At 32.4% G+C, this 13,952-nt stretch overlaps 1 protein-coding gene across 1 annotated transcript in view; it reads right to left on the minus strand.

Moving 5' to 3' along the window:
• The window catches only part of LOC148598913 (cullin-associated NEDD8-dissociated protein 1-like), a 46,849-nt gene that overhangs the window by 12,353 nt on the left and 20,544 nt on the right, over positions 1–13,952 (minus strand). Inside the window, exons 6-20 of the mRNA XM_088560064.1 lie at positions 12,283–12,349; positions 11,516–11,614; positions 10,391–10,517; positions 8,739–8,901; positions 8,175–8,284; positions 7,268–7,422; positions 6,408–6,516; positions 5,851–6,036; positions 5,118–5,229; positions 4,335–4,428; positions 2,671–2,788; positions 2,175–2,306; positions 1,745–1,778; positions 1,104–1,203; positions 123–208 (exon numbers count right to left, since the gene is read on the minus strand). Of these exons, the coding sequence (XP_088416190.1) occupies positions 123–208; positions 1,104–1,203; positions 1,745–1,778; positions 2,175–2,306; positions 2,671–2,788; positions 4,335–4,428; positions 5,118–5,229; positions 5,851–6,036; positions 6,408–6,516; positions 7,268–7,422; positions 8,175–8,284; positions 8,739–8,901; positions 10,391–10,517; positions 11,516–11,614; positions 12,283–12,349 (1,692 nt within the window). The remainder of the gene's footprint in view (positions 1–122; positions 209–1,103; positions 1,204–1,744; positions 1,779–2,174; positions 2,307–2,670; positions 2,789–4,334; positions 4,429–5,117; positions 5,230–5,850; positions 6,037–6,407; positions 6,517–7,267; positions 7,423–8,174; positions 8,285–8,738; positions 8,902–10,390; positions 10,518–11,515; positions 11,615–12,282; positions 12,350–13,952) is intronic.

The raw sequence follows: 13,952 nt of genomic DNA on the forward strand, positions 1-13,952 counted from the left end.
GGCTGTTTGCCTATGTGATGAAAATGTCCGAGAGATATGATGTTTTGTGAACATGGTACTGACCACATTGCATAAATGTACATGTATATATGTGACCCCTGAATTTAGTGGGTGTGGCCTACCTGTGAAACATGCAAATCATTCTCGTTGATCAGTATTGGCATTTCTTTCATTACTTCATAAATCATACCAGATGACAGAGCAGAACCTGCAAAAAGTGTACATGTCCATATCACAAATTAGAATAGTTTCAACTTAAAATGAATCTACTGATTCCTACAACCAACACATTATACAATTCTTCCACCAGTTAAAATATACTCTTGAAGGAGTGATTATATTTGATATACATGTAAGTACTCTCTCTTTAACAGACCTGTTTATACTACTTGATGACAATCTGTAATTTATGAAAATGATCTGTAATATTCTACACTGTGCGATTTTAACATGCAAGTAGGTACTGTGAAGAAATTCACAACAGGTTGAGATTGATTTGCATTCAAAATTTGCAGAAAATACGGAATATCTAGACCCTTAAAGTATACACATCTGGTATTACTGAAAAGGTGTTTTTATTGAAGGGTATAAATTTTGAGTTTATTTGTTATTTTTTTTAATTTCCCTACTTAATGGAGTACAAATATCTTGAATCGTTTTTTTAAGACAAAAATTCATTAGGCCATGAATATTTAGATATACAATGTTTGCCATATGCCACATTCTATTTTCCATGGTTTTGCCATCCTCCTTTAATATACTAGCAGGAACACAGACAGAGATTTTCCTACTATTTTGGAATGTGGTCAATGCAATAGTAAAAAAGACCATCCTGAAAATTATGACTTTGGAAAATATAATTTGACACATATTTCTCTTAGGAAATGTGGCCAAAATTAGGACCCAAAATGAGGGTTGGAAAATCAAGGTTGTTCTACGACGGACAGAGGGAAGGCACTTATATTTTTTGTATATGGGTGGTTGTTCAGGTCTCTTGACAAAAAAAATTTAATACAAAACATCAATAGAACTTCTATAGGTGGCTCCCCTTGTGAAAAAGTGCCTTCCCTGGGTATATCATATGTTTAAATTGAACAGCTTACCATAGTTTTTAACCAGGACATCTAAACATGTCAAAGTACTTAGTTTAAGAGCTCTCTGATTCTTCCTTAGAAATGACGCCAATATAGGTATACCCTCATCCTGAAAATAGAAATGATGCCAATATAGGTATACCCTCATCTTGAAAAATAGAAATGACGCCAATATAGGTATACCTTCATCCTGAAAAATAGAAATGACGCCAATATAGGTATACCTCATCCTGAAAAATAGAAATGACGCCAATATAGGTATACCTTCATCCTGAAAAATAGAAATGACGCCAATATAGGTATACCTCATCCTGAAAATAGAAATGACGTCAATATAGGTATACCCTCATCCTGAAAAATAGAAATGACGCCAATATAGTTATACCTGAAAATCACCAAGTCACGATGTTCTAAATAAGTTGTATAATACGTGTACATGTAGTTTATACAGAGTTGATTGAACATTAGAGAAAGCAAACACTTACTGAAAACATTCATTGACAAACAATGGACAAACTGAAAAATAGTTGATGCTTATAAAATTTTGAAAACATTTTAGCTGAAAACAAATTCAATTTAATTCTACTTATTAAAGAGTTCTACTTTAGTACACTAACTGATAATACACAATATCATAATATCATACATACCAAAATAGGTCTTAAATCTATCTTCAAAGGTGATCTACAATGTACAGTTAATAAAGACATGAAGTAGGTCAAACCTGAAATGCTCCCAAAATACTGAAGTAAAAATGTTCATATTCATCCCTATTTAATCTGGGAGCTGCTTGGTTTCAATGATTCTTTTGCCTGACTTGTGATTTGTTCCATTATGACCTCTTTAGGCAACAAAGATTACCATTTCCAGTTATTTTCATTGTTTATATACCTATATATATGAAAAAGGTATGAATTTATAATAGAAAATCTCAAGCAGTTAATAAAAGTAAATGATATTATGTTGAAGGATCTGTAAAAGATATAATAACAGAAACTTGCCATATAATTAGAGTACCAATATGGTAAGGTTAGTAAGAGGAACAAAACAATGTATTAATCTAACATAAAAGATCCTTACCCAGCAATCATTGTGAGTGCTTTCACGGCCGTAAGTCTAGTAATTTCATTCTTTAATCTCTCCAGGAAAATTGGTAAACAATTCTTTAATTCTGCAGACAAGCAATCGCCTAGGTTACAAATCATCTGACCCCTAAAATAACAGTTTTCATGGCAACATAAACTTTGAACTTACATCCAACTAAATGCATTGTTTTCAAATTTACAACTTGTATAATGTACAGTCTCTCTCCATATATATATATATTTCTTAATAAGAAAGTTTACAGTAAAAACATACTGATGATGTAATTGCACTTGTTTATGTAATGTCATACACTGATGTATAATAAGTAATGTCATACACTGATGTATAATAAGTAATGTCATACACTGATGTATAATTATATTAAAGCATGATGAAGATCTTCTACAAAACTATCTTTAATCATTTTCAGCATAGATCTATTATCCTCATTCATTTGCCTCCATCAATATCATCCATAGATGGTACTTACATACAAGATATTGCCCTTTCTTTCACCTCCTGATCTATATCAGCAGCAACAAGTCTGTTCAGTGTACATTTATATAAGTCTTTGACATATGGCTTGTAATCAAAACTAACTTGTATATCTACAAATGGACACAAGTATTTCATATTTTTTTCCCGAGCCTACAGACCTATAAAATGTGACTTAACAATGTCATAAAAATGGGCTTTATCTGAACACACAAAATGTTTTATTTTTAAGTGACACCAAATACCATAAGACCAATCTTATGAAAAAAGCACTGTTAATTTCGGTATGCTGAACACCAATACTTTAAATAAAAATATGTTGCTTTAAAGTCTGTTTTCAGTCAAAAACACCTTCCCCTTCCCAATAGAATCTACAGTCTAAGACCATCATTAGATGTAAGAAACCCAAATATGTTAAGTCATGAAAAATCGGTTTTTTCATACTGTTAATTGCTTGTAAAGGCATAAAAAAGCACAAACTTTGGGAGAGTCTGACAAGCGTACAAAAAGAATGTCAGGACAAAAACAAAACAGGGGACAAAATGAGTCTTACAAGTTGTTTAGGTTATAAGAAGATAAAAAGCTTTGGTGAGCCCAGTATGATACGATCACAGTGGTCAAAACATGAACAGTTGGGGTAAGTTTGGACACAATATTAGTTTTTGACACACTTAAGCATAGGGACTTACAATTCATTATGGACACAACAAATGGTTTTAACACTATATTGAAGAAAATTTTAAATTAAAAAAAAAACTGAAATCCAACCAAAAATAAAAAAGTCGATTTTTCCGGGTGTAGCCCCTTTGACCCCTTGTAACTCAAAATATTAAAGATATCTGAAATTTGATTAAATCGCAAGCACAGATTTTTATGAGGAATCGAATAAAAAATTTTGAAATCAGGCCAAAAATAAAATGGTAAACATTTTAGAAGGGGGGGCATTGCCCAACACTGACCCTCTATAACTTGAAAACAGTCCAAAATACAAAAAAATCTTACAACAGTTAAATAAGAAACACAATAAAAAATATAATTAAAATCGAAAGAAAAACAAACATTCAACATGGGTTTTAATAAAATTAGATTTTTATCCTTTTAGGCCCCTTTCTTCTAAATCAGTAGGGGCCAAAAAGTCAAAATAAAATAGGAACCTTCATATAGTGGGTAGTAAAATCTGCAAATTTTTTGAAGTTGTATAAAAAATTCCTAGATTCTCATCCCAGCCTAGTCTGATTTTTTTCACATCTGCCCCAATTTCTTCATATTTCAAAATGCATTTTTAAAAACAATACTTGACTTTAAGTACTGGAAATATTCTGGGTCTTTATTGTCATTTAGTAACTTCCTGTTTGTAAATCATAGTTTTTCACTGCTATTTCTTTGAAAAATAGTTCCAAATTGATACTGGTACGGTGTAGCAACAGAGACATATGCAATTCAATAGAGCTTTCTCAATACATTTGTGCTAATAAAATTGATCCCAAGCACACATAGATGTTGATGACAACAAAACTTGTTTTCTTCAGAACGAGTGACAGTTACTGTAGGAAAAACAACAAATGAAAAATAAAAAATTTGTCTCCCACCCCAATTTTCCAAAAAAGTTTGATGAGAATCTAAGAATTTTTTTTTATTGTGGCCTTACTATTTACTTACCTAAAGGTCTAATAACTTTTACAAGTTGTTGAGTAACCAGTAAAGCCTCAGACGTTATTTTGTAGAATGGATCTCCAACTGAATGGACAATGGGCTGCAAAAAGAAACCATTTGTCACTGTGGAAACAATTAATGCAATTCTCAATATATACTAAATGTCAAATAGATTCTGTTGGGGTTAAAACCTGTCTCAATGATACCTGAAATTTATGCATGTTGATTGGTAGTGAAATACAACATATCTCAAAGCCACAAAACTAGCATTTAATGATTTTATTCGTATTTCCTAATCATCCATTTTGTGTATTGATTTTTATAGCCAAGACCCAAAGGTGTAATAGAAACACGACTCAATAACGTACCATAATTCGCGACAAAAGTAATCAATACTTCAGTTGGTAATGGCAATTATATTTATGCATATCTTTTTCTTTAAGAAAAAACCTCTTTAACTTTCTAAAATTATTTCAAAAATTAGTTGTACCAAAATAACAATGAATGAGAAAATGGCCATATCAAAACAATCCACATGGCTTGTCAAGAATTGAATTACTTACTACTATAAAAACAACCCTGGCTTGTAATTATTTATTTCAGCATTTATTGAAGTTATCAAAACAAACAGGTATACTCATTGTAATCAAAGAATATTAGCGATGCAGCTGTCAGAAATCAATCCGAATTAATACGGGTCAAGGGTAGATGCCAGTAATAGTATAGCATGAAAATCCTAGATAATAGAATGTTTATTTCAGTTTTTGTAGCCAGTGATTAATTACTTACTGGTACCAAGACTTTAACATGAGGATGGAATACAACAGGGCTATGATGCAACAGGATACAGTTCAGGAAGGATAATGTGTCAATCTTCATGTTGGAGCTGGAATTCTTGTCCCTGCAATGATAAAAAATGATTTTTGTGTGAAGGTCTTCAGCTCTACCAATTACACTTTGACCCACAGAAAGTCATTTTACAAACCAAACCACCTATGTGTGTTGTACATGCATTTTTTACATTCTTTTATCAATACATATTTTTTTTTCTGTTTTTTTCTGTTTTTGCATTGCATAAATCAATTATTCTTCTTATAAAACCTTTATTATGATTTTATATTTTGTTTTAATTCAGAAAGGCTCAAATTCAAATTTGTGAAAAATCTAAATGTATCTTTCAATAAAAGAATTGTGCTAAATAAATGTGTGAAACCTCTCATTCACATCTGATAAGTAACAAAGGCCTTGGGAAAAGTACACTTCCAAATGAGGCAATATATACAGAATAAAAGCAGTTTTAAAGTAAATACAGAAAATTATCACTGTAAATCTGATAAGGTGAAATGTGATGTTCTGCATAGTCATTCAAAGTTGGCATTATTCTGATTATTGACATTAGACTAATTGTAAATTGCTAATATTTCAGTATCACTGCAGTACCCTGAGATACAAAATTTCTGGCAGTAAGAACAACAAAAAAAGATAAAGCTGCTGATTATTTAGTGACATATGCCCAGATTACCCCAGAGAGTACTGTATCCCAGGAACCAGAGCCTGTAGATGGTCAGTCAGTGCTCCTGGTAGGACCAGTACAAGTTCTGTCAGTAAACTGAAGCAGCCTTGTCTTGTCTTCACACTCTTCTCTTTCAACTGTTTGTGAATGGCCTTTACAATGTCTGGTACCTGTGTCTGCAGCATTGATACTGGCCTAAAAATAAAGATTAATTCTAGCAAGAAGAAAAGGCAAACCTTACAACAATGTGACATACTAAGAGCAATAACTCAATCCTATTGAAATATTGCCAAAAAAATTATATAACTTGTCCTGCTTTAATTATGACCTTTGATTTCATTCACAACTTCAATAAAAACCACATCACTATCCTAGCTATAATTGTGTATGTATAAGTCTAATATTAAACTGGAATTTTATAAGCAACTGCCTTGTTCAAACACAAAATTGTTTAATTTTTTTTTTCAAATCCATCTCAGTGTTTCTGAGTAATTAATCAATGTGAGGACAGACAGCAATACACATAACCTGTCCTACAATAGAGATGCACAAAATTATTGACATACCCTCCATCTTGTTCCATGGCATCAGGATCAGATGATACTGTTGGCCTTGTCTGTCTCAGTAATGTGATGTAGGCATGGAATATGTCCGCTTTAACATTCTCTTCCCTCTCTGAATAATAAATACAGACATGGTGATTGTGCTATTTCAAGTCTGACATAAAAAAAATGAATCTATCATAGTAAAAGGTTGAAACAAGAGACAACACGTGACTTTTTGGATACATATAGAAGATTTGAAAAAAAAAGATAAAATTTGACAATTCATAACTTGAATTTCCACACGCAGGTAAACTAGTACCTTTATTTTATTGATTGATTGATTGATTGTTGGGGTTTAATGCCCAAGCAGCAATATTCAGGCGATAAACATGAAAGGGATGGTAAAATGAACATGAAATGATGATGATGAAATGAAAAATGGGATGGGATACAAGGATAATGAGGTCGATTGTCACTGCAAATAGGGAGGGTGGATGGGGTCGGGCAATTTAGCCTCCTGTGGCGGAGCCCTATGGTTCCTACTCCAGGAGAATACCACAGTAGGGTTCTTTAACGTGCAAGGAACGTGGCATCTTTCCCAACACTGTGCACCACTATGGTTTGCCGTCAGGTTTTCCGTATTATAGCCTGACAACCCTAGCATGAAACACACCAGGGGTACCCCATTTAACCACCTGGGGCACACAACCAGTTGCTCTGTGGGCAGAGCGCCCTAGCCCTTGGCTATGGTTCTGAGCACTATTTAGTCGCCTTTTACGACAAGCTTAGCGCTGCTGCAGGCCTATTCTTTTGACACCTGGACCTGCATGGGGCTTATTTTATTGAAGTATAACAACAGTATTCAAGTAAATAGACTTTACCTTTAAATCTAGCAATAAGTGATGGTGAAACTGTTTTGTAGAACTCCATTAACATTTCATGTCTGGTGGCTATAATGGCATCCAAACATTTAGCCGCAGCTCGTCTAACTTTCCAACTCATATCGTCATCATCACTGTATTCTTCATCACCATCCCTATAAATAGACCAAAATTTCATTGTCTGTTCCCACAGATTTTACTTTTGTTATCTGGGCCTTCCAAAGCTTACTATAAGGTATGTTTAAACTTGCTGACAACCTTTTGGTGACTATTTTGTATTTAGGTTATTCACTGGTGCATTTGTTACATTTCACTATAGCCGTTAATGTATTCTACCAATCATATCCTCGTCTAATATATATTCATATATTTTCCTGTTGAACTATTTATCCATAAAACTGACATATCTTATATTTATTTCTGGTCCCTGACTGATTTTGTTGCATCAAAATGAATAATTACTACAAAATGTCTATAAAATGCCTTGATTACACAACCAAATCTTGGATGAAATGAAAATAACACTATGCATGTAAAGTAAGATATTTTATCTATATGTATATGTCACTTATCACAGAATCAGCTGCTGAGTTTTTACATACAGCAAATTCAAATTCCAAAAATACTTGAGCAATTAACAAAATTTTGATTATCAGTTCTGAATTCAAATTATAAAATTGGACCCAAACTGTGTCTGAACTGCCTTAGTTCAATACAAAGAGAACAAATTCAGACATAACCAAACCAATAGTACAAATACCAAGTTATAAAAACAACATATACAGGTGCATGTGATTCAAATAAACTTTTCTAGTCACCTTATATTGATTTCCTGCATATTTCTGAAATTTCAAATTAAAAAGGAGTCAACAAAAAAGCCTCATCATAATTATTCTTTTAGACTTACTCATCTTCATCTTCATCTTCATCCATTGCTTCATCACCATAACCATCATCATCATCATCATAATTATAATTTGGGTCATGGCAGATATACTTTAAACAAATCTTCACAATCTTGAAGGAAAAAAAAATTATTTTAGTGTAATATCATAATTTGAATTAAAGTATCATAATTCAATATAAGCAGAATTCCTTTTGCTGACAAAGCAAAATCCTATCTGCAGAGCAAATTTTATTTAGTTTGTTTGTTGGGGTTTAACATCCGAGCAGCAATATTTCAGCTATATTCAGACGAAATTTTATTTAGAACTTCATACCTGTATTTTGGCTGTAGCATGTAATTTTTGTGGGGTGTTAATTAATTTTTGCATATCTTAGGGGTCAGTCTTACAATTCCAAAATAAATTCAGCAAAATATTTACTTAGGGCTTAATTTCTTAGTGCATCACTTATCATCAGCAAAAATATAATTATCAAAATTTTGCATACCTTTCTGCTTCAAAGTTTCATTTTATGCCCACCAAAATTACTACCCATACAGTATTGTAGATAGTTAATACAAACTTACATTTGGAACAAAAGCAGATATTTCTTTTGGACATCTCCTGACAAATGATTCAAAAGCCTGGAGACAGTATTCCCTTAACTCATCATCATCTTCTTGACAATACTTCATAACAGGTGGTACCATTTTCTCAAGGTGCTCACCAAATCTGTGTCCAGCTTGTCGGCTATAACAAAACCAACATTTCAATAACTACAGTTTACATTGAACTTTAAACCTCTCAACTTAACTTATAAAGAAACAAGGATTGATTCAAAAATATACAGCAAAAAATATACATATTCAACAATTCCATCAATACAGAAAGCATCCATCATAGTGTTTTTCTGGAGATACAAAAAAATGGAGGAAGGCAATCAATATACAATGTACATGTATAGACCCCTATTAAACAATATTTCAAATAATGAAATCTAACTTATGATATTGCAAAGATGTGCAATTAAATCTGAAAGATTCTGTTTTACTAACATTTTTTTGTATGTATCACATTTTTGGTAGCTTCAAAAAAGTTGTGTTCTTTGTGTGTAACATCATAAAGCAAAACAACTAGTTCTGATGATGTCACAATTGAATTTAAACCAATCACTTTTCTGAACAAACAACAAGTCTCTAGTGAGTGGTACACTATCTATCATATAGACAGCAGTGATTAATTTAATGTTCCCAGTGCAAACAATTTTGATAATTCACACTGGGAAATAAATTCAGTAACTTTCTATCTCAAACTTTCTTTTCTCCTTCAAAAACATCACAACGTGGATATCTATCCACCAATTACAAAATTAAAAACACGTTGAAAATATAAATAAAATAAGATTTTATAATAAATAGTATATTCAAAATGATATTGTGAATAACCACGGTATAATTACTCATACCAAGAAGGCTGGATCATTTAACATGGAATAACTTCATTGCAAAAGTTAAATCTAGGCACTAGTCATTACATTTTCATTATTCACTCTTTCCAACTGATTATCCTGTTATTCTAATAGTCAGAAGATATGAACATTTTTAGCAAAGTATGGTACCATTCTTGACAAGTCTCAGGCAGTAAAATTGTATGAATAATATAAGAGTCAGTAATACTGAAGACACAGATTTTACAGACTGCACATTAGTTAAAATGTCAACAACACAAACTTGCATGCTAGGTAACCCCCCATTTAATACTGAATTATTTGGTAAGACACCCTTCCTCAGCATGTTCAGGGTGGTATATTTGAGTATACTACCCTGAACATGAATACCACCCTTCTATTCAGAATACCACCTGCTCCAGCCAGATATTTTTCTTATCCTTTTATTCTGCTGAACCTCTTTCATACTTTGGGTCAAACATAAACATCAGATGACAATTTGTTAAAATGGAAGTTAAAATGTAAATGATGAAATAATCAGTGATTTTCACAAATAAGGCACAACAACTAGTAAAGATCACAAACTTGGTGATATCCAGTATAATACAAAACATACTGCCTGCAGTCGAGGATAGTACACTAGATCACCACACTCATTCAAGAATATCACCCTCGACTTTGTCTCATGCAATATTCTTCTTTCATGTGGTAATCTAGTATACTATCCTCAACTGCAGGCTGTATGTGTATAATATCAACAATTCATTGAGTGAGGATATACTGAATACAAACCTAATTGCTCCAACACACTGTATATATGTCCTGGTGGTAGAGGTTGATGTATTCTTTGTTAGTTCTGATAACAGGAATTCTATCAACTCGAAAAACAAAGTGTTGTTACAACTCATCACTAAATAACCTGTAAAGAGTATCAAAAGAATGTAATCCAGGAACAAAGACTAGGCATGGAATACAGACAAACACAACAAAGAACATAAAGTAACTAAAATAATACATACAAAGTAACAAAAGTAAATGAGCAACTCAGACTCCACTAAAAACTGGGAGCATGGACCAGGTGCACCGGTAGGGTAAAAGAAAAACAGTATGATATTTTATGTATAGCAAATATCAAAGATGGATTTAAAGCTATTAATAGAAAGAACAAGATGTGGACATTGGCATTTAAAATTGATTACAAGATGTTACCCTCTTATTTATGCCATACCAAAACAAGACAATAGAAATTAATTTAACATCACAGGTGATTAATTTACTGATCTTCAAAATGGAGCATGGCCAAACAGAATAATATGTTTGTTTGAAGTGCACTACTCTGACTTCAGAACATGAGAAGGATGGACATAACATTGGGGGATAGACACCTAAAACCTATTATAATCACTAAAACCCTACTATTTATTACTACCTGACATACAAATCTAGGGTAGAATTTTTTTTTTTTTTTTTTTAACAAATTACTTTTTTTGAAGGATCTCTTTTAAAGAGTAATCAAGGGAACCAAGTTTATAGCGGTAATCAAAAGAATGCAATCCATGGACAAAGACCAGACATGGAAAACAGACATACACAACGAAGATCATAAAGTAACTAAAATCATACATACAATGTAACAAAAGCAAATGAGCTACTCGGACTCCACTAAAAACTGGAAGCAATGTGTATCTTCTGTATAAAAGTTCAGGTCTGTCTTTTTGAAAGACAGTATACCATACAGGTACGAGTTTATGGTCAAGTACTGAATTATTGAGCATGGACCAGGTGCACCAGTACGGTAAGCGTCCTCTGCTTTTCTAGAAACACCCGCACAGGTGCTCATTAAAAGTACGTAAGCAAACAGCAAACAAATATATAATTTTTTTAATTTTGGCCTGTGACTTTTAGACATATACAAACCTAATGCTATAATAGCCCTCTTTCTGACAGCAAGCCTAGGACTAGATAATTGTGGTAACAGAGACTGCATAATACTAGGATGGAAACTGATTAACAATCCTGAAAAAACATAAAACCATCCTTCATTTTCATTATTAAGGGTTGTATCTGTAAGTATTGAAAGTGTTAAATATGAATCCATAACAAAAAAGCAAACATATGGACTAAAGGATGTTTGCTGCTCAAGGGTTTAAAAATTAAAAAGATGTCAAATTTCAAAGGTTGTGAAATCTTTTTAAATTTTTCATGTTAAAACAATACAAAATGTGCTCGTTTTGTGATATAAGCATTTGAAATTTTAGTTGGAAAAGGATTTCTCTGGGTTTTATTACACCAATTGTTACAATTGGTTCAGTTAAACAATAAGTGTTCAGTTTACTAAGGTTCAAAATACCAGTACATTTAAACTGATATAGACTGGCAGGGTTTTCCCCTAAGGAGCAACTGAAGGCCAAATTGAAATGGTTCAAGCACACTTTTGGCCTGTTCAAACTGAGTTTTTTTTCTTTTCAACTGAATGCAACATTTTTAATTTTTGACCTGTTCATAGCTGTTTTCGGCCAGTTCAAGCAAAAATCAGGGAAAACCCTGACAGGATTCAGCTTAGACATGTTAATTGTCATACTATGCTCTAAGATCACTGTGACAGTGTTTTATACCAAGGAGCAGATCCTTTCATAATCTTGTAGAATATCACAAAAATGGCCAGAAAAATTACTATTTCTTACCTCCAAATCTGCTAAGTAAATCTCCTAAAATATCTAATGCTTCTAGCTGAACTGACATGTCTTCTTGCTATAATCATAATAGAATGAATTGAATTCTAGACCAATTTATCCTTCTTCAAGCTATCAGCATTTTCAACTGTATTTTATAAAAATGGGTTGAAGACCGAAACGGCCAGGTTGCTGTAAACAGGAAGTAAAAGTGTGACAGACTTGAAATATGGGACCCAATGCTGAAGTTGTGTAGCAAATATCTTGTGACTGTGATTTTTAGTTGCTGAGAAATGTGTTATGAAAATATTTTCCCCGCCTGCTTGCCACTGCTACCGCAGTGCCACTTGGCCAAAAATGTTGAATTTTGTGAATTTTAGCATAGGTACTATAAAGAGATTCACAATCTATAGAGCCTAGTTATGTGTGAAATTTGTAGAAAATATGTGCAGGTTAAATACTTTTGGAATGCAGGCATTAAGTAATAACATTTTTGGTTTTCAGAAGGCTCAATGGTTCTTGCTGATCTGTTGTGTTAGCAATGTAGATTTTTAAAAAAAATTACGAGAAACTGCTGTGTGTTTTATAGTTTTAAAATATGGTAATTGTAATTGCAAATTTGCATTTAACATAAATATTTCCTGATTTTGTAACTGCAATTGCAAAATAAAAAATGAATCCCTGATTCTGCTAGTTATCATATAAGCAAGAATCATTGTATCAGTGAGAATTATTTCTCATCATATAAAATAATTCATTTCATCCAAAACACAAACAATAATGCCAGTGTAACTTGTTATTTACATGTAACAGAAGCAAAGAAAATTCACCAATAGCAACCTAGAAAATTAATATACTATTTCAGTAAAAAAATATTTCAATAGGGCCTTTGTGGTCTATAAAGAAATTTGTATGGGCTTCAAGTAAGGTTAAACATTGTGTTAAAGTAGAACCATTTTCATGCAACTTGTAATTGCAAAAATATGTACTAGCTTCTCAATTAACCAGTAAAATCAAGTTAATATAAAGTAAAGTGGCTGTGAAAAATCAATAACAGATCAAGACAGACTGCTAGATGAAAGTTTAAAGAAAAGATTATATTTCGTAGCCTTTATTTTCACATTTTACAAATAGACCCTTAGCCCTAAAAATATTTAATCTATTTTTTGAAGTATGGTATCTGTTCGTTGAGAATGATGGCTACAAAAATATTTAAATTATAGACTTTTCTGCGGGCATGTTAGACTACTAGTAAATAGTTCAGATGTCTAAATAATACTCTCAACATATTACTGTTAAATGAGGTTCTAGTGATGAAATTCAAATAGTCTTAATTGAAAAGAGGCTCCCAGGAGCCTGAATCGCCCAGCTGGTTGAATTTTGCCTTCAAAGGCAATAAATTTAACAATAAGTTGTCCAACAATTTTGACTCAAGAAGTCTTTGGTAGAGCTTATCATAAGGATCATTTCAACAATTAAAAGTTTCTTCAATCTATCATAGTTTTCAAGATATTGACTGAAAACTGTTAAAAAAAAGTCATTTTTCCTCTTTCAAATGCAATAACTTTTACAAGGAGTCATCTGACAACTTTTATCCCTGAAGACTTTTGTAGTCCTAATAATAAGGGTGATTTGCCTAAACCCAAAGGTTTAAGAGATATATGCGAAAAACTACTGTCTGA

Source organism: Perna viridis, chromosome 14 (assembly GCF_037379345.1).
Source record: "Perna viridis isolate PV_CMFRI_1.1 ecotype Kerala chromosome 14, ASM3737934v1, whole genome shotgun sequence".
In the NCBI taxonomy this organism is placed as follows: domain Eukaryota; kingdom Metazoa; phylum Mollusca; class Bivalvia; order Mytilida; family Mytilidae; genus Perna; species Perna viridis.